This window comes from Meles meles, chromosome 15 (genome assembly GCF_922984935.1).
Source record: "Meles meles chromosome 15, mMelMel3.1 paternal haplotype, whole genome shotgun sequence".
Lineage (NCBI taxonomy): Eukaryota > Metazoa > Chordata > Mammalia > Carnivora > Mustelidae > Meles > Meles meles.
In genome coordinates this window covers 40,947,173-40,968,568 of record NC_060080.1, presented here as the reverse complement: position 1 = coordinate 40,968,568, position 21,396 = coordinate 40,947,173, and the positions used below count along the sequence as shown (strand labels likewise).

Here is a 21,396-nt window from a genome sequence, read left to right as displayed (position 1 = left end):
ATTTCTTAAATTTTATTTTTTTATTTTATTTTTTAAATTTTTTAATTTTAAATTTTTCCTCTTCCCTATTTTAAACTTTTTAAACTATTTTATCTATTTTTTTAAAATATTTTTAAATTTTCATTGTTATATTTTATCCCTTCATTGTATTTAACCTAGTGTTTTGTATACATATAGGTTTTTCTCTCTTTAAAATTCTGGGATACAGTTTCTTCTAACAGATCAAAATATACCCTAAATCTAGCACATGGATTTGTTCTAGTCTCCTGCCTGATCACATTCTTTCCTCTTTTTTTTTCTTTTTTCAACCAACTTCCTATCTTATTAATTCCTTTTTTAGAACCTTATTAATTTTCATCTTTACAGTCATACTCCATCCCTCCATCATGTATACCCTTATTTTTGTGTGTGTCTTTCTTTCTTTAAAACTTTGGGAGACAGTTTCTTGTAACAAACCAAAATACACCCAAAATCAAGTGTATAGCACTGTTCTATTCACGTGTGTGTGTGTGTGTGTATAATATTTTTAAAATATATATATATATTTTTTTTCTCTTTTCTTTTCACCCCCTTCCCCCTGGTTTCGGGTCTCCTCCGATTTGGTTAGTGTATATTTTTCTGGGGTCGTTGCTACCCTTTTAGTATCTTGTTCTCTCATTCATCTATTCTTATCTGGATAAAACGACAAGGGGGGAAAAAAACGCCTCAAAAAAAAAAAACAAAACAACAAAAAAAAACAAGACGCAGTACCATGGCTATGCACCTAATCAATTTGAACATTAGTAATATGTCAGAACTAGAGTTCAGAATGACAATTATCAAGGTGCTAGCTGGACTCAAAAAAAAGCATGGAAGATACTAGAGAATCCCTTTCTGGAGAAATAAAATCCCTTTCTGAAGAAATAAAAGAACTAAAATCTAACCAAGTTGAAATTTTAAAAAGCTATTAATGAGGTGCAATAAAAAATGGGAGGCTCTTATGGCTAGGATAAATGAGGCAAGGGAGAGAATTAGTGATATAGAAGACCAAATGATGGAAAATAAAGAAGCTGAGCAAGAGAGAGAAACAACTACTGGACCACGAGGGGAGAATTCAAGAGATAAGTGATACCACAAGATGAAACAATATCAGAATAATTGGGATCCCTGGGGTGCCTCGGTGGTTCAGTGGGTTAAGCCTCTGCCTTTGGTTTAGGTCATGATCTCAGGGTCCTGGGATCGAGCCCCACATGGGGCTTTCTGCTCAGCAGAGATCCTGCTTCCCCCTCTCTCTCTGTCTGCCTCTCTAACTACTTGTGATCTCTCTGTCAAATAAATAAAATCTTTTTTAAAAAATGTACAATTTGCTGCATGGAGCACTGGGTGTGATGCCAAAACAATGAACACTGTTATGCTGTAAATAAACAAATTTTTTAAAAAAATAAATCTTTCAAAAAATTTTCTCAATAAAAAAAAAATGTACAATTTGGTGTCATTTAAAAAAAAAGAAGAAGAAGAAGAATTGGGATGCCAAAAGAAGAAGAAAGGAGCAGAAGGTATATTGGAGCAAATGAAAGCAGAGAATTTCCCTAATTTAGCAAAGGGAACAAGCATCAAAATCCAGGAGGCACAGAGAAACCCCCCTCAAAATCAATAAAAATAGATCCACACCCCGTCATCTAATAGTAAAACGTACAAGTCTCAGTGACAAAGAGAAGATCTTGAAAGCAGCTTGGGACAAGAGGTCTGTAACATACAATGGTAGAAATATTAGATTGGCAGCAGACCTATCCACAGAGAACTGGAAGGCCAGAAAGGACTGGCATGATCTAGTCAGAGCACTAAATGGGAAAAATATGCAGCCAAGAATACCATATCCAGCTAGCCTGTCATTGAAAATAGAAGGAGAGATAAAAACCTTCCAGGACAAACAAAAACGGAAAGAATTTGCAAACACCAAACCAGTCTTACAGGAAATACTGAAAGGGTCATCTAAGCAAAGATAGAGCCTAAAAGTAACAGATCAGAAAAGAACAGAAACAATATGCAGTAACAGTCACCTTACAGGCATTACAAAGGCACTAAATTCATATCTTTCTTTAGTTACCCTGAATGTACATGAGCTAAATGCCCCAATCAAAAGACAAAGGGATTCAGAATGGATTTAAAAAAAAAAAAAAAAAAAAGACCCATGCATATGCTGTATGCAAGAAACTCATTTTAGACCCAAAGACACCTCCAGATGTAAAGTGAGGAGGTGAAAAACAATTTACCATGCCAAAGGACATCAAAAGAAAGCTGAGGTGGCAATCCTTATATCAGATAAATTAGATTTTAAGCCAAAAAGTATAATAAGAAATGAGGAAGGACTCTATATCATACTTAAAGGGTCTGTCCAACAAGAAGATCAAACAATTTTAAATATCAATGCCCCTAACATGGGAGCAGCCAATTATGTAAACCAATTAATACCAAAATCAAAGAAACACATCTACAATAATACAATAATAGTAAGGAACTTTAACACCCCCCCTTATTGAAATGGACAGATCATCTAAGCAAAAGAGCAACAAGAAATAAAGGCTTTAAATGACACACTGGACCAGAGGGACATTACAGATATATTTAGAACATTCCATCCCAAAGGAACAGAATACACATTCTTCTCTAGTGCACATAGAACATCCTCCAGAATAGTTCACATCCTGGGTCACAAATCAAGTCTCAACCTGTACAAAAAGATCAGGATCATTTCCTGCATATTTTCAAACCACAATGCTTTGAAACTAGAACTCAACCACAAAGGAAAGGTGGAAAGAACTCAAATAAATGGAGGCTGAAGAGCATTATACTAAAGAATGAATTGGTCAACCAGGAAATTAAAGAGGGATTTTTAAAAACCAGGGAAACAAATAAAAATGAAAACACAACTCTTCAAAAATCTTTGGGACACAGCAAAGGCAGTCCTGAGAAGAAAGTATACAGCAATACAAGCCTTTCTCAAGAAACAAGAAACCTAACCTGACACCTAAAGGAGCTGGACAAAGAACAGCAAAGAAATCCTAAACCCAGCAGGAGAAGAGAAATAATAATGATCAGAGCAGAAATCAATAAAATAGAAACCAAAAGAACAGTAGAACAAATCAATGAAACTAGGAGCTGGTTCTTCAAAAGAATTAATAAGATTGATAAACCCCTGGCCAGACTTACCAAAAAGAAGAGAAAGGACCCAAATTAATAAAATCATGAATGAAAGAGGAGAGATCACAGCCAATGCCAAAGAAATTATAAGAACATATTATGAGCAACTATACACCAACAAATTTCACAATCTGGAAGAAACGGATGCATTCCTAGAGACATATAAACTACCAAAACTGAACCAGGAAGAAATAGAAAACCTGAACAGACCCATAACCAGTAAGGAGACTGAAGCAGTCATCAAAAATCTCCCAGCAAACAAGAACCCAGGGCTAGACAGCTTCCCAGGGGAATTCTACCAAACATTTAAAGAAGAACTAACACCTATTCTCCTGAAACTGTTCCAAAAAACAGAAATGGAGGGAAAAGTTCCAAACTCATTTTATGAACCTAGCATTACCTTGATCCCAAAACCAAAGACCCCATCAAAAAGGAGAATTACAGGGACACCTGGGTGGCTCAGTTGGTTAAGCCGCTGGCGTCGGCTCAGGTCATGATCCCAGTGTCCTGGGATTGAGTCCAGTATTGGGTTCCTTGCTCGGCAGGGAGCCTGCGTCTCTCTCGCCTCTGCCTGCTTGTGTACTCTTTCTCTCTCTGACAAATAAACAAATAAATAAAATCTTTAAAAAGGAGAATTACAGACCAATATCCCTGATGTACATGGATGCAAAAATTCTCAACAAAATACTAGCCAATAGGATCCAACAGTACATTAAAAGGATTATTCACCACAACCAAGTGGGATTTATTCCTGGGCTGCAAGGCTGGTTCAACATCCACAAATCAATCAATGTGATACAATACATTAATAAAAGAAAGGACAAAAACCACATGATACTCTCAATAGATGTTGAAAAAGCATTTGACAAAGTATAGTATCCTTTCTTGATCAAAGATCAAACTCAAACATGATCAAAACTCTTCACAGTGTAGGGACAGAGGGTACATACCTCAATATCATCAAAGTCATCTATGAAAAACCCACAGTGAATATCATTCTCAATAGGGAAAAACTAAGAGCTTTTTCCCTAAGGTCAGGAACATGGTAGGACTGTCCACTATCACCACTACTATTCAACATAGTACTAGAAGTCCTAGCCTCAGCTATCAGAAAACAAAAAGAAATAAAAGGCATCCAAGTCAGTAAAGAAGAAGTCAAACTCTCACTCTTTGCAGATATGATACTTTATGTGGAAAACCCAAAAGATTCCACTCCAAAACTGCTAGAACTTCATACAGGAATTCAGTAAAGTGTCAGGATATAAAATCAATGCACAGAAATCAGTTGCCTTTCTATATGTCAACAGCAAAGCAGAAGAAAGAGAAATTAAGGAGTCAATCCCATTTACAACTGCACCCAAAACCATAAGATACCTAGGAATAAACCTAACCAAAGAGGCAAAGAATCTGTACTCAGAAAACTAGAAAGTACTCATGAAAGAAATTGAGGAAGACACAAAGAAATGGAAAAACGTTCCATGCTCGTGGATTGGAAGAACAAATATTGTGAAAATGTCTATGCTACATAAAGCAATCTACACATTTAATGCAATCCTTATCAAAATACCATAATCATTTTTCAAAGAAATGGAACAAATAACCCTAAAATTTATATGGCACCAGAAAAGACCTCGAATAACCAGAGGAATGCTGAAAAAGAAAACAAAAGTTGGTGGCATCACAATTCCAGACTTCAAACGCTATTACAAAGCTGTCATCATCAAGACAGTATGGTACTGGCACAAAAACAGACACACAGATCCACGGAACAGAATAGAGAGCCCAGAAATGGACCCTCAGCTCTATGGTCAATTAATCTTCCACAAAACAGGAAAGAATGTCCAGGGAAAAGACAGTCTCTTCAACAAGTAAGTTGAGAAAATTGGGCTGCCACATGCAGAAGAATAAAAATGTACCATTTCCTTACACCACACACAAAAATAGACTCAAAAGGGATGAAAGACCTCTATGTGAGAGAGGAACCCATCAAAATCCTTGAGGAGAACACAGACAGCAACCTCTTTGACCTCAGGCGCAGCAACTTCTTCCTAGAAACATCACCAAAGGCAAGGGAAGCCAGGGCATACATGAACTATAGGGACTTCATGAAGATCAAAAGCTTTTGCACAGCAAAGGAAACAGTCCAAAAAACCAAAAGATAACTGATAGAATGGGAGAAGATATTTGCAAATGACATATCAAATAAAGGGCTAGTTATCCAAAATCTATAAGAGTTTCTCAGACTCAACACCTAAAGAACAAAGAATCCAATCAAGAAATGAGCAGAAGAGATGAACAAACATTTCTGCAAAGAAGACATCCAAATGGTAAACAGACACGTGAAAAAGTATTCCACATCACTGAGCATCAGGGAAATACAAATCAAAACCACAGTGAGATACCACCTCACACCAGTCAGAATGGCTAAAATTAACCGTCAGGAAAGGACAGATGTTGGCAAGGATGCAAAGGGGTACCCTCCTACACCGTTGCTGGGAATGCAAGCTGGTGCAGCTACTCTGGAAAACAGTATGGAGGTTCCTCAAAAAGTTGAAAGTAGAGCTATCCTACAACCCAGCAATCACACTACTGGGTATTTACCCTAAAGATACAAATGTAGGGATCCAGAGGGGCACGTTCACCTGAATGTTTATAATAGCAGTGTCAACAATGGCCAAACTGTGGAAAGAACCTAAATGTCCATTAACAGATGAATGGATAAGGAAGATGTGGTGTATATATATACAGTGGAATGCTATGCAGCCATCAAAAAAACAAAATCTTGCCATTTGCCACAATGTGGATGGAACTCAAGAGTATTATGCTGAGCAAAATAAGTCAATCAGAGAAAGACAATTATATGATCTCTCTGATATGAGGAATTTAAGAGGCAGGGTGGGAATTCGTTGTGCGGGGGAGGGAGTGGAGAAAAATGAAACAAGATGGGACCAGGGAGAGAGACAACCATGAGAGACTCTTAATCTCAGGAAAGAAACTGAGGGTTGCTGGGGGGTTGTGGGGGGAGAGATAGGGTGGCTAGGTCATGGACACTGGGGAGGGTATGTGCTATGATGAGTGCTGTGAATTGTGTAAGACCGAGGATTCACAGACCTGTACCCCTGAAGCAAATAATACACTATGTGTTAATAAAATTTAAAAGGGGGGGCATAACTATAAATAAAAATTATTAACCCTAATGAAATAATGGCTCTAAGTAATAATTATCAACAGCTAATATCCCAACAAAGAAAGACAATCAGACATAGGGTGCTTTCTTTTTTCTTTTTTTAAAATATTTTATTTATTTATTTGATAGAGATATCACAAGTAGGCAGAGAGGCAGGCAGAGAGAGAGGGAAGAAGCAGGCTCCCTGCTGAGCAGAGAGCCCAATGCGGGGCTCGATACCAGGACCTTGAGATCATGACCTGAGCCGAAGGCAGAGGCTTTAACCCACTGAGCCATCCAGGCGCACCCATAAGGTGCTTTCTGATGGAAGTACACACAACCTATTCAAGTATTCTTGCCCCAAAAAACTCAAACCTGAATGTGATCATGCCCTAGGTCTAACCACCCCTTTACAGGGATAGAGGAACACATTTAAAATCACCAGAGGATGCTGTCAGCAAAAATCCAGACTGTAGGAAACTTTACAGGACAGTCTGGTTGTTTCAACAATTATAATGGGATGGCAAAAGGAACAGAGGGGGAAACCTACCAACTGAAAGAGATTTAAGAGACATATCACTGGGGCACCTGGATGGCTCAGTAGATTGGGCATCTGACTCTTGATTCGGGCTGAGGTTGTGATCTCAGGGTTGTGGGATCAAGCCCCACATCAGGCTCCTTGCTGGCTGTGGAGCCTGCTTGGGATTCTCTCTCTCCCTCACTCCACCCCCACTCACATGCTCTCAAATCAAATCAAATAAAAACCCATTACTACTGCAAGGCATGGACCTCATTCGTATCCTGAATCAAACTAACAGTTAAATATATATATATAAATATGTGTATGTGTGTGTCTAGGTATATGTGTGTATGTGTACAGGTGGGGGGGGTGCATCTGTACTGTAAAATGTCTCTCAAGCACTGCCCAGGCACCATACAGGGCATGGCATACAAAAGTAAGGAAAGGCAGGGCACCTAGGTGGCTCCGTGAGTTAGAGCCTCTGCCTTCGGCTCAGGTCATGATCCCAGAGTCCTGGGATCGAGCCCCGCATCGGGCTCTCTGCTCCGCAGGAAGCCTGCTTCCTCCTCTCTCTCTCTGCCTGCCTCTCTGCCTACTTGTGATCTCTTGTCTGTCAAATAAATAAATAAAATCTTAAAAAAAAAAAAGTAAGGGGAGACGTAGGCATTCTCTGCAGGAGACAGCACCACCTTCTCCAACTTGCACACAGATGGGGTTTGCCATGAATGCAGTGCCATCTTGAGGGCAGAACGCTCTACTTCTCACACTGGTCCTGGTGCAAAAGTGCCCTCTTACTTCAGATGCCCCATAGCTGAGGACCAGATATCTACAATTGTGCTTAGTCATTTCAGGAACCCTGGTGCCCAATTGCAGGGTGAAACAAAGCATGCATGGATGGACAGATAGATGGACAAATGAACAGATGCCCAACCTACCAACTGCATCCCAAGTCCCGCTAAAAACTCAGGGCTGAATCATAGTCCAGTGTTCCCTCAGTCAGACTGCAGAGAATTTGAAACATCCTTTACAACATTATACAAAGTCAGAGCTGGACAAGGCCTAAAGGATCATGTCCTAACATATTCATCTTACAGAGCATAAAACGAAAATCTGTAGAGGACTAGCTGCCCATTATCTTTACAGACTGAGTCAGGCCTGAAACCAGCTGTCTTGATACAATGTTCTCTGTATCAAGGGGTTATTCTTTAACAAACCTTTTGTCCTTGTATCCTTAACTAGGTCACTCAACAAACTTTGTGGTTACTGTCCTCTTACCTTCGAAGCGGTCCAAAGATTACTGGATTGCCAAGGGCTCAGCTTTGCTCTGCCAGCTAAATGAGTGAAAAGTTGCCACCTCCTGCTAAAAAAGAACCAGGCCAGAAATCTTTCCTGATGGGGGACAAAGGTCTGCAGAACTTATATGTGAGCAAAACAGCTTTACTTTGGATCTGACTTAAGAGGGTAGTAAGTGTGGTTTTTCTCTTCTAACCTAAAATAAACTTTGAGTGTTTCTGTTAGTAATTCAAGCTCTGATGTGAAAGCAGTGGGTTCAGCACTCACCTCTTAAACCTGCTCCCCCTCCCCTAGGTGAGTCAGGCAGCTTCCCATCAGTAGCTTGGGCGAGTCAGAGCTCAGCCGTGCCGTATCCACATGGGCTTCCTTCCTCCTCACGCTAATACAAAAGGCCTGGTGTCCACTGCAATCACATGGTCCCAGGTGCTTCCATTTCTGGGAAATAATTAAGGCTCAGAGCCCAACACAGGGGAAGCTAATGAGTAAATGAGCTGCATAACAAGATCTTGACCCCAAGATGCCTGTTCCCCCACCCTACGGGGCTATACTACAATCCTCAGAAGAAGCTGCTCTGCTTCACGAAGTGCAGGTTGGTCCTGCCCAAGTACAGAGCTTCTCCTTCCACTTTAGATGAGCCTGCGTGAAAAGCAGCCAAGTCCCAGCCGGGATCGTCTGAGCCCGCCTCCTCACCAAGAGCAGAGGTTGTTGGGGCAGGACTAAGATGGGGCAGTCACTGTGGCAAACCATCTTGTGTCAGCCCTGCCAACAAGGGTCTGTTTGCCTCCTGAGCCATAACACGAGCCAAGAAACTGGGGATCACCCTGCTAGGATGGATAAAGCTCCATCACCGCTGTAACAGAAATTTGCAAGAATTGGATCACGCCCAGTAATCCTGCCTTCCCATTTTACTTCCGCCTTCATCCCCATTCCTATCAAAGTTAAAAAAAACAGACTCAAGTCCCAGAGAAGCAGAAAGCACTTCTATTACCTTAGAGTTCAGAGCAGGAATCCGAGGCTACTCCTGGTGTTCCAAACAGGAAAAGGTGCTTACTAAGCCATGGGAATGGCTGTAGCAGAAGTCAGAGGTGGACATCGAGCACCACAGCAGCTGTAATCCAAGGTCAGAGAGCTGTGGGAAACTGCCGACCTCACAGCTGTACCACACTCATGGAGCAGGCGACTCACTGGACGAGGAAATGCGGTGCCACGCCACTGCACAAACGCGTGCCTCCTGGAGCCTCCACGTATCTGCTACCACTCCCGAAGCAAAAGGTCTTCTGAGCCCTTCCACCTTCCAAGGCACGTAAATCTAGCTCATTAGGAGAATCTCAAACATAGTAGCAAGGGAATCCGGGAACGTCGAACTCTCCTACCCCTACAATAAAGGGTGCATTGTGCAGAATGGGGCAAAGGTGGAGGACAGCATCCTGAGTCCCGCCATACCACTCTTTAAGTAGACCCCAGAATCTTCTGGGCCCTGGAAACGACTGAGAATACAACAAAGTCTAGGAAGAGAAGATCACAGAACCGCAAGCCCAGGCAATCAGGCTTTCCCCAAACCACGTTAGGAACAAACACATCTGTTTCTTGTTGGCCCCATCCAAGTCCTGGGCAGCCCCTCTGGGTTTCTGTGAGCTGCTTGAAGGCCCTAAGGAAACCTTGCCATGGGGCAGGAAGGGGCGCAGGGGATGGGGGGGAGAAGAGGGTAGGAAAAAAAGTTCCCATTTCAGATTCAACCAAGACAATTCTACTCTTATTCATTTTCTATAGATTGCCCATAAGACACAGACATATAAATAATAAATAAGAAGACAGGAAGAAGGAGTGTTTGGAAACCACTTTCTTGCACAGCCCCTTTGACGAAGCCCACCCATTCACCCAGGCTTCAGCATGCCAGTGAGACCCATTATACGTAATTAAAGCGCTTGCCAGAGTGCAGGAAGCACCCTAATCACGGACCTTAAATAGGAGTAAACAAAGGTCCTGCGGCCTACTGACTCCCCAGAATCCAGAACCCGCAGTGAGTGGGAAAAGGAGCAGCAGGAAGGAGAACAGGGTCAGGATCCAAAGTGGCAGGAGGCCAGGAGCAGAGCCCAGAAGTGAAGCAGTGAGAGTATCCAGAGGGTGTGAGCAAGAGTTGTTTCCATAGTATATACACGTTGTAGGAAAAAGTCTACACAGAAAATGTATTTAATTATTTTCATATAATACACTTATAATTATCTCCATACAACTCATTATGTTACAAAACTGTACACCTACCCCAAGCACTGCTGGATAACCCAAAGTCAATTCTGGGACAGAGAAGAACCAACACTGCGTTTTACTCTCTTTTCCTGGGTTGGGCCTATCAAGGCCAGACCAGAGTGTGCAGTACAAGAATGGGCATCCTTCAAGTCCACGGAGTCAGGGGCTTGGCCTGGCTCCTCCAGTCATTACAGTTTGGAAAGCCAGAGCCAGCACCCAGAACACAGGAGTCCAGAGAGACAGGCAAGCACTGCTGGCCACCATCTGGCTGTGGTGGGAATGCCCACGGTGAAGGAGCTGCAGCTCGGCAGAAACAGACCTATCCAGAATGGGGACCTGGAGCTGTGGGACCATGACACTGGGAGAAAAAGAAAAAAAAACAAGAGTCTCAGAGCACAGCAGGAGCCACTGGCTACTCTAAGGCCCCCAAAGGCCCACACAGCTTCTTTTCATCTCCCTTTTTTAAAGATAGATGGGAATGGATTTAGTATGTTAATGGGCTTCCTGTGTCTTTGTCCCTTAATATCACTGTTACAACAAACCCAGCTAATACAAGTGCTAAGACCAGCACATGTCCCCCAGTGATATGGTTCTTGGTTCAGAGATTATCAACACTCTAGGTGCAAGAAGGCCCAACTCAGACTTGCTTATCATTAGCCTTTGGGCGATCTCAGGCAGGGACCCTCCTCACTGACCACACAGAGAGGCACATCCAAGCCACGAGGTGTTCTCCCTGGGATCTGGCTCTCCCCCCCCCCCCCCGGCTCAGTCCGGTGTGTACACCATGCAGACATCCCAAGTCAAGGCAGTATTAGCCGAGGGGACCATGGTCTCAGGCCCAGCTGGACCTTTCAGCTCAGCTCAGGTGTAAAGTGCCCAACTCCGGGCCACCTTAAAAGGAAATGGCCCAGAATGAAAAAGTACTGAACAGGTCGATTTCTTCCTCCACCAAGGAAGAATGGTTGTACGGCTGTCATCTGTCAGGTACTGTGAAACATGGATACAACAGGATTTGTCCCTGTTCTCCAGGTCCCATTTGGCACCCAGCTTCCCTCCATTTAAAAATGCCAATTAGGGCACTTGGGTGGCTCAGAGGGTTAAGCGACTGTCTTCAGCTCAGGTCATGATCTCAGGGTCCTGGGATTGAGACCCGCATCTGGCTCCCTGCTCACCAGGGAGCCTTCTTCTCCCTCTCCCTCTGCCTGCTTATGCTCTCTTTCTCTGTCAAATAAATAAATAAAATCTTTAAAAAGTGAAAAAATAAAAATGCGAATCCCAGGGCCGCCTGGGTGGCTCAGTCAGTTGAGCATCTGACTGTTGGTTTGGGCTCAAGTCATGCTCTCACAGTCACGGGATCAAGCCCTGAGTCAGGCTTCCCACTCAGCGTGAAATCTGTTTCAGATTCTCTCTCCCTCTCCCACTCACTCTCTCTCTCAAATAGGTAAATAAAATCTTTTTTAAAATTAAAAAAACAAAAAACAAAAACAAAGAAGCTGCCAATTCCACAGCACATTGGATGCCTGCTTCCCGCCTTCCGTGACTCCTCATTCCAGCAGGCATAAGACTCTCAGTCACTCCACCCCACTTCCTGTCTGGACCCACCCCACTGCTCTTGACTTCCCAGGCTCCAGCCATAATTACCTCATCTTGGTTTCTTCAACATGCTCACTTTCTCCAGGCCTTCAAGTTGTTCCCTTTGCTTGGCACTCCTTCTCCTCCCTGTTTAGTTGCTACCCAGTCAACATTACTAAGCATCTATGCAGATCTACCAGATCCCTGAATCTCCTGATCCAGACTCAAAAGTTCTGTTCGTTGGACTTCACTTTGTCAGGCTTCTACTCAGTATCACCCGAAAGGTTCCTTTACTCCATGAAGTCTTGTCTGGTGCCCAACCCTATATACACACACAACCCTCCAACACACACAAAAGCACATTCCCACAGCACCCTATACTTCCTTTGCAGGAAGGACAACTCAAGATATGGCTTCCTCCCCAGAATGTGAACTCCGTGAAGGCAGACGGCTAATGCCTGGTTTACTCCAAAGCCACAGCCTCCAACACAAAAGCAGGCACATAGAAGGAACTCAATACATTCTGTTGAACTGGATCCTGGATCCCAGGCCTCTCTGATGTAGTTCTTCCAGAAACTTCCAGGTCTTATGCCCTGGAATAAGTCTTCAGACCAGGCTGAATCATCGCCTTTGACTCCTCTGCCCCCCTCTGATCTACCCCCTAAGCATCTCTGAGAGTACATTCTCCCTGTCAAACGTGGGGGCTGAACAAGCCCATTCTTACAAGGATGCTTCCAACTCTGCAAAACTATGAAATCCCTGATCTGCAGTGGAGAAAGGGCTGGCAAACCAACACACTCATGCACACAGCTCCCCCACCCCGCCATCCTTTAACAAAGATAAACATGTTGCCGTTATTCCGGCTTGAAGCAACTACCTTTAATCTGGATTCATCTGTATCACAGTGACCAGAAGACCAGTGCCTAAGACTGTGAGGAACAGGAAAGGCTGGTCCATGAGTGGGGCACTTATCCCCACCAGAGCCTTGAAGACCCCTCACTCTTAAGCAGTGTGGTGGGCATTCCCAGCCTGCTCCCCACCCACACTCCCAGTGGGGCAGATGGATCCCCGGAATGGGCCAGCCCAGCCCGGCCCAACCCAAACCACCATCTCACCGCTCCTCCAGTCGAACCCACAGATCGCTGAACTGCCTAAGCCGCTGCCTTCGGTGTGGGCGTGGCCGCCTCCACTTCTTCCGATACTTCCGCTCCGCCCCACCACCAAGGTCGGCACTTCCAGGCGGGGAACCATCCAGGTCGGCACTTCCGGACTGGGACACGTGAGGCAGAAACAGCGAGTGGGCCGCAAACGCAGCTTCCGGAGCTCGCATGTCCACAGCAGGCACTTCCGGAGCAAAGATGGCCGAGAAAGTGGGCCCCGACGGCGGCCCCGACGGCGGAGTCTGACTCTTCTCTCTGTGAACAGGGGTGGAGGGAAGATGGATCTGAAGGACAGTCGCACAGCATGGCGTCCTCCCCGCCCTCAGGGCCTCAAAAGGGAGAGATAATGTGAAAGTTCAAGCTGGCTAGGGAGGGTTCTCTAAGCCACCTCCAGAACTGATCACTTTGACGCCTTAATTTCTCCCTTCCATACTGTCACCATAGTCGTTCCAAATCCCCCAGCTGGGGAGGAAACAGAAGATTTCTTTTAAATTGTGTATAATTACTCCCCTTCCCTAACAATGGGTCGCACTGTCTAAAAAGTCACTGAAGATTACAGCGTTGAAAGCAACATGAAGAATGTTTAAATGCCATTTACCTAGGACAGTTGAAGTGGCCCTTAATCATGTTAATCCCTCTTTTACCCTCCTAAGGGCTTTACTCAGAATGAGTCTGTAGCAGCCCCATTCCCACCTGAATGACTGCTACAGCACGGGCATCTGACCACCTTACCCCAGCCATCCTTCTCAAAGAGAACACGTGTTTCACAATTGATTAGAAACTCAAACTTGCTTCTAGTCTTCCCCTAAAGGTGACTGTAGTCCCCCCCACCCCACCCCAAGAATCTCTTCTCGTGGGGAAATAAGCTGTTAGAAGGACCAATTTTCTTCCCACAACAGGACTTTTGTCAAGGGCTTAGTTGGGGTTGAGAAGGGTCAGTAAGAGAAGAATCCCAGCTACTAGAAGTCAATCCCATTGTCTCCTGATGGAGGCACTGAGGGCCCTGAGGCTCCCATCCACCTGAGAAAAGGGAGCCGTGGATGTGCCAAGTGCATCCTCCAACAGTGTGGGTGTAGCAGACCAGCATATGTAAGAACTCGGTCGTTCTGCCCTGCCTTGATGAACTGCCCACTAGCCAGAAGCAGGGCTCAATTCTGACCCACAACCTGACAGAACTGAGATGTCAATTAATATTCATGGCCCTGTGTGAGGAGGGGAGGAGGTATAAGAGACAAAGAAATGAAAAAGGGAAAGACTCAGGGTGGGCAAAAAAGGTAAAAGAAGGGAAATCCTCAAATGGCAAAGAAAAAAGGCCCCTATTCTGAACTTGAGGCTGGGAATCCCAGCAACATATAGTGACAGCTACAAGACCCCTGGAGGACAGGACCTGCCAGATTCATCACTGTCTCTGGAGCCCAGCACAATGCCTGACACGTAAGTGTGACACCACTTATATGAACCTCTTCATTACGCCAAGAAACTGGAGTCTAGAGAGGAAAACTGCCCCGCCTCTCTCTCTCCAAGATTCTGGTGGCCTCCTAGAGGATTTAGGAGTAGATGGTCAGGCAAACCCCATGCCAAGGCCCTCTACCCCAGCAGAGATTATGTCTATGTCATCCTTGACCTCCATATAACCCAAACAGGCCCTGGTGCACAGTAGGCACTCAAAAAAAAAGTCTGTTGCTTTTACTTAGCACAGAACATGGACTCAAATTCATGAAGGCTCAGCTCTTACACCTTCAAGCGGTGGATCCTCACAGTGGGACAAATCACAGCTTCAGTTCTGTTCAAATCACATCACAACAGACACAAGAAGACCTTAGTCCAGTTACTGCAGGTAGCCAAGGCCAGGGCTTGAGAACCAAGTTAATTACCCCTGCACGTGGCGGGGTTGGGGGGGGGGTAGATTAATCCAAAAGAAATTGATTTTACTTCTCCTGATTTTTCTCTTTCTCGTATTTCACAGCTGAGATGTCCTGGGGAATCATAACACCCACTTTACAATTTGAGGAAACTAAGGATCAGGAAAATAAACCTCCTTACCCTAGGTCCCAACAAGGATTCAGTGTCATTTTCAAATAACATTCATCATTAAGATTTTTTTTTTTTTGGTTTATAAAGCTAATCTATTTCACTATAGAAAATATGGAGAGTATAGCATAGTGTCGCTATAATCTCCTGAGAGAGAGCCTACAGACAAATGCTCACAAGGTTTCAGGCATAGGCTTAAGGGTCCTTGGGACAGTAGGGGGTGGCTGCTGCTCTGCCAGGAACAGAAAATCCCAGGGGCTAAACACAGCCCAATCCATCCCAGAGCTTCTGGGCTAGTTTAAGTACCCCATCAGAGCTTGAAGTTATAGGTTACTATGCTTTGGTCCATCTGAATTCCCAAAGTTTAGCAAAACCTCTAGTTACGTATGAAGCCTAGGCCCATGGTCATTTTGGCCACAGTAGAGGACTCATGTGCTGAGAAACTGTTTGTCCCTTGCCTGAATTTCATATAATCTACTCACTCCATGGAAGTCTCCAAGAAAGAAACACTGGATGGCAGTGGCCCCTCTCCTGGGCACACACCCACAGGAGGACATGTGGTATCCAGGAAAGAGCCCAGGCTTGGAAACCAGGGCAAGGTAATTAGCCTTTCTGGGCCTTTGCTGTTTCTGTGAAGCAGAGCTATCTCACCTGGCTGCTGTGAAGACTGAAATGACTCAGGCACTTCACAAAGGGCTGAGCTCACGGTCCGCATTCCATGTGCATGCCCCTTCCCCCCAGTCCCTCTGTGTGGGGATGGGTGACACTGGATGTGTGCCAGCAAGCGTGGCCAGAAGCCTCCAGCGCACCCCTGTGTAGCCTAAGGAACATTCACCAGATCCTCATTAGATTTGTGGTAGGCAGAATAATGACCTCCAGAGACTGTCCACATCTTGATCCCCAGAATCTATGAATACATTTTACCTTTCCCAGTAAAAGGGCTTTTCTGGGTGTGACATAGGACTATGAGACAGGAGATTTCCCCAGGCTATCTGGGCGGGCCCAATCTAATCACCTGCACCCTTAAAGCTAAAGAACTTTTTTGTGGCCCGTGGGAGATGTAAGTACAGAAGAATGGTCAGCAAGATGCAGTGTCACTGGCTTTGAACATGGGGAAAGAGGTCACAAACCAAGAAATGTGAGCAATCTCCGTAAACTGGACAAGGCAAGTAAACAGATTCTCCCCTAGAGGCTCCAGAAGGGAATGCAGCGCCACTAACATCATGTCAACCCAATGAGACATGTCAGACTTCTGATCTACAGAACTGTAAAATAATCTTTTGCTTGAAGTTTATAGTAGTTTGTTGTGGCAGCAAAAACAAAAACAAAAACAAACAAAAACCCTACAGCATCCATTATCCTGGAAGAGGTGTGGGTGTGGGGGACTGGCTAAATCCTTGGGATCCATCCAGCAGGAGCCTGCCAGGGGCATTTCCTGTGTGTTCCAGCTGTGTATTTCAGGTGACAGTGGAGGGGAGTGGCTGCCAGTTGCCCTCCCCTTACTCCAAAATACAGCCCTTTTCTGTAAGGGGCTGGCAGGGTTGGAGTAAGCTAGGTCACCAGTTGGAAGGCCTCCTGCCCCCCCACTCACAGAGCCTGTCCCAGATCCAAGTTCCATATGATCAGAATCATCCATCAAGGGTTATCAGCTGGCTGCTAAGGAGAGTAGGAAGGAAGTGGCTGCATCCACAGCCACTGCACTGGCCCTCGCCAATACATACACTGTGGACACTTCCCCCCACCCTCCCCCCAGCTCTACGCCCTTATCCCCTCACCCCCTCCTCTTCCTGAACAGAAGCAGCTTTCCAGACTTCCTGCTCCCTTGTGGCCTCCCCTGGGAGCACTGCTCACCACTGAAAAGTCATAGACATTTACCCAAATGGAGCACATAGTGTGTGTCAGATGCCAGGACAGCTACCACAGATGCACACACCAAACCCCTTGGGAATTCCTGCATGGGGTGGGTCCTGGCTGGAGCAGAGAAGAAGATGGGGCATTTGCACTGGACCTCACAGATTCTGACAGAATTAGGGGCGGGGATGACGACTGACCCTCTGGCAGAGGAAACTGCATGAGCAAAGACAAGGGATCTGGGAAGTAAAACATAGAAGAAGAAAGGGCAGAAAGAGAAGGGACACGCAGGTGGGGCAGTCTGAGCCGTATGGCACTGATGACCTGTGTGATCTGTTTGTCTGTCAGGAAAGGAGAAGAAACATCTGCCTCACAGGCTCGCTTTGAGGATTAACTGAGAGTCCCTGTGAACTTGGCTGACACCTGACATTCTATCAGTAAATGTTCTTTCCTCCCCTGGAAATGTGAGCAGTCAGGCTGGATGTCAGCATGCTTCTCAGCCCTCGCTGTGCATCAGAATCACGGAGAGATTTTCAAAATCATGGTTCCTGACCTTACTTCCTCCCAGAGGCAGGTTTCAGGGTTAGAAACAGAAGTAGGAAGTACACATACGTACATACACATGCACACACGTACATGCACACCCATGTACATATACACACATACACACACACGCACGGCAGGGTCCTCTTCAGCACCCACAAGCACTGGGTCCCAAACACCAGCCGAGTCAGCCCCGCAGTGGGGCAGGGAGCTGAGAAGGGACCAGGGGGCCCAGCCCACCCTGCTATCCAGGAGCACACAGCCAGTGGGTGAGGAAAGACCCAGTCCCCCCCAAACCAAGCAGAGAACCACTAAGGGCTGGGTTCTCCATCCAGGGCTGAAGGAGGAGAGGAGGGAGAGAAAGAGCCACACTTGGGCCATCAGCAGAGCTGGCTGAAGGAGGGGCAGGGTATTCCCTGTCAGGGGGAGGTGGACAGGCAGCAGCCTGGATGGGAGGTTTTCCCATGCAAGAAGCCTACCTGTGCTGGAAAAACGGTAGGGTCTGGGAGCCAACACATTAGCGCGCAGAAATTGGACATTGGAAAAGAACAGGGAGAAACAACTGAAGGTTTCTGAGGAAGGGATACTTGTAAGATTAGTCCCAAAGAAAGGAAAGAATGGATCAGAGGGTGAGGGCCACGGGAAAGGAGAGGAGGGAACCCGAGAAAGGAGGCCTGAGGTGTGATGAAGGTGAGAAATGAGGAGTCTCAGGTGAGGGCTTTTGCAGAGTAGGAGTGCTAGTGCAGAACGGTTATTACCGACGCACTGAGCGTAGGTATGAAGTGGCGGGGGGTGGGGAGGAGACCAGCCCAGGCTGTACTGAAGGAGACTGGCAGAATTCTGGCCCACCCCCTGAGGGGATACTGGACTGCGAGGTAGGACCCTTTGGAGTGAGGAGCTAGCAAGAGGCCCTGGCCTGAAACATGAGTTGAAGGGAGATTCTGAAGAGAGAGAGGGCAGCCATGAGCAGGCACCACCTCTGACCCCCTCTCTACCCCCTCAGTAGAGGGCCACCCCCGCCCCCACATTCTCCTCAGCACCGCTGAGAGCTCTGCCAGGAGGGGGCGCTGGTGACCACAATCTGGAAGGAGTGGGCGAGGAATGGTGTGTGTTCTGGGGTGAATTCCTACCTCGAAGCCTTGACAGCCAGTTTCTCAGAATGTGACTGTATTCATAGGCAGGGCCTTGAAAGAGGTGATTAAGTTAAAATGAAGCTGTTAGGGTGGGCTGGGATCGTCTGACTGGTGTCCTTGTAAGAAGAGGAAATTAAACAGAGAGAGACGCTGGGATTATGTGTGCAGAGGGTACCATCTGCAAGCCAGAGAGACCTCAGGGGAAACCGAACCTACCAACACCTGGATTTTGGACTTCTGGCCTCCAAAACTGGAAGTAAATACATTTTTGTTGTTCAAGTGCCCAGTCTGTGGCATTCTGGGATGGCAGTCCAAGCAGACTAGTACGGAAGGGGAAAGAAGTATCCGCAGGGCCATCAAAATTAGAAATAAATGGACCTGGGGGTGGGGAGAGCTCAGGGAAAAAGAAGGGGCTTGGCTCCTGCCCCCAAGATGGGTTTCATAGGGATGTCCTGCGCCTCTAGCCCCTGTGACCTGACGTTATGACTGATTCCACCATCTGCCTCCCTGAAACCTCCCAAATGCCCACTGGAAGGGCACTGAGCATTAAGCCAAACCACCCCTCCTGGGGCTCCCAGGACTGTGGAGCAGTCTTCCCTTCTCCTTCTCTGCCCCAAGACTGTGAGGAAAAGTCCACAATCTTTTGTTGCCCAAAGTGCCTGCAGCCAACCCATGTCTGACAGAGCCCCAGCCATAACAGGATGCCAGCTGAGCTGGGTGCTAAGCATCCATTTAGCCACCAGATGAGAAAGGTGATAAGAGCCTTGCTGGAGGCCTCTGGAGCCCCAGGGGACAGCCCACCTCGGTGCCCAGGCAGCCTCATGGGGGTCTTGGTCTCCCTAACTGCTCCCCAACCAGGATAGAAGCACAGGAAGGTTACTTGTTGATGGGTCGTCCAGCGGGGGCGTGTTCTACCTCATAGCCTTCGCGCCGCAAGACATCAAGCACTGTGTTGTTGCCCATGAAATGACCTGCGGGAAGAAAAATGATCAGAAATATGGCAGTTCCCATGATTACTAAACATACCCCCAAACATACACCCCAGATCAAAGAAATAACCTGAGCAACCCTCCACCCCTTCTCTCCAGCCCGGGAGAGTTCCAGAGTGTCTGTAGACAGGGAGCTGTAACCAGCATTTCAGAGATGAGGACACAGAGGATCAAAAAGGTGCAGTGAGCTGCCCAGAGTCACACAGTAAGAGGACAGCCTAGACACCAAATCCCAACCTTCTACCTCTGAAAGCACTGTTAACAGTCCTGACCATTCTCCTCATTTATACAAGCCAACCACCTCTAAGACCCAAGCCCCCTTCTGTCCGACACATAAAGATAAATGTACAGTTAAAACCTCCATTTAGCAGAAGTCACCATAGCTGGAAACCTCAACTTGAATTTTACTTCACTTTTTCCCTTTTTTTTTTTTTTAAAGATTTTACTTATTTATTTGACAGACAGGGATCATGAGTAGGCAGAGAGGCAAGCAGAGAGGGGGGAGGCAGCAGACTCCCCACCGAGCAGACAGCCCGACATGGGGCTTGATCCCAGGACCCTGAGATCATGACCTGAGCTGAGGCAGAGGCTTTAACCCACTGAGCCACCCAGGCTCCCCTCATTTTTTCCCTTTTAATAAAAAACAACAAAGATCAAACAGATAAGCTTGTGGTGACATCTTCAAATAAACATTTTAAAGGCCAAAAGTAGATCTTGGGATTAACCTTCTTTCCTTTCAGGTTTTTTTTGTTTTTTTTTTTTCTTTTCTTTTTTTTTTTAGGTGGCTCCATGCATGGAGTCCAACACAGGGCTGGAACTCAGGACCCTGAGATCAAGACCTGAGCTGAGATCAAGAATCAGATGCTTAACAGACTGTGCCACCCAGGTGCCCCTCCTTTGGTTTTGATGCTCAGAACTGACATGTCCCTCTCTGTGACAGTGTATGGCACTTTAATGTCCTAAATGGCCCATTAAATTGTAGCAGTCTATCACGTGATGGCATAGAACTTTAGAGGGATTGTTATTATCTCCACTTTAAATTAGCAAACAGGTAAAACAGGTTCTGGACTTCACATGCTAAGCAGCGGCAGAGTCTATGCAATTTTGACACCTCAATATTGGATAACCAGAGACTGGGACAGCAAATTAAGGTACATCCATGCTGCAGAAGAGACGACAAGTGGTCTGTAGGTCTCACCCGTGTCCTGGTCCCACAGAATGAACCTGGATCAGCCTCTGGGACCCTAGGGAGCCTGAGGGCAGGGACTGTGGCAGAAGGTATTGCCCTATTACATTCTTGGGTTCAGTTGTAGGGTATATGACCCCAAGATTGATGAGAGGCAACTGGCTCAGATGAAAGGGACACCGGCAAGGCCCAGATTAACCCTGGTGCAGAAGAGCACACATTATGCCTGGACACCTGGCTGGCTCAGTCAGTAGAGCGTCCAACTCTTAGTTTCGGTTCAGATCATGATCTCAGGGGAATCTGCTTGTCCCTCTCCCTCCCCTGCCACCCCCCCACCTTACCCGCACCCCCGCACATGCACTTATATATACATACATACATACATACCAAATTGTGCCTGGGCTGGGTGGGAGGGGGTGTGGCTACTAAGCTTGCAGAGTGCTGCCCTGACCTCGCTCCCCCAGCCATTGCCAAGCCCACACAGCAGGAGTGATCACAAAAATAAACAGTCACTGAACATTACAA

At 46.0% G+C, this 21,396-nt stretch overlaps 2 protein-coding genes across 4 annotated transcripts in view; one reads left to right on the top strand and one right to left on the bottom strand.

Annotated features, from left to right (window-relative positions):
• The window catches only part of DNAH6 (dynein axonemal heavy chain 6), a 227,139-nt gene extending 218,920 nt beyond the window's left edge, over nt 1-8,219 (top strand). Inside the window, exon 76 of the mRNA XM_045978683.1 lies at nt 8,106-8,219. Coding sequence (XP_045834639.1) covers nt 8,106-8,209 — 104 coding nt within the window. The 3' untranslated portion in view covers nt 8,210-8,219. The remainder of the gene's footprint in view (nt 1-8,105) is intronic.
• A 1,294-nt stretch (nt 8,220-9,513) lies between these two features.
• Nucleotides 9,514-21,396, bottom strand: part of TRABD2A (TraB domain containing 2A) — a 55,660-nt gene continuing 43,777 nt past the window's right edge. The window contains exons 5-8 of one of the 3 annotated variants that reach the window (XR_006815097.1): nt 19,577-19,667; nt 13,094-13,393; nt 10,422-10,764; nt 9,514-9,534 (exon numbers count right to left, since the gene is read on the bottom strand). Coding sequence is in view for 2 of the 3 variants with exons in the window: in XM_045979433.1 (XP_045835389.1) it covers nt 10,566-10,764; nt 13,094-13,393; nt 19,577-19,667 (590 nt within the window). In the remaining variant the exon portion in view is untranslated. Of the gene's footprint in view, nt 9,535-10,333; nt 10,765-13,093; nt 13,394-19,576; nt 19,668-21,396 lie in introns of those variants that run through there. The other 2 variants (XM_045979433.1, XM_045979434.1) reach the window with 2 other exon arrangements.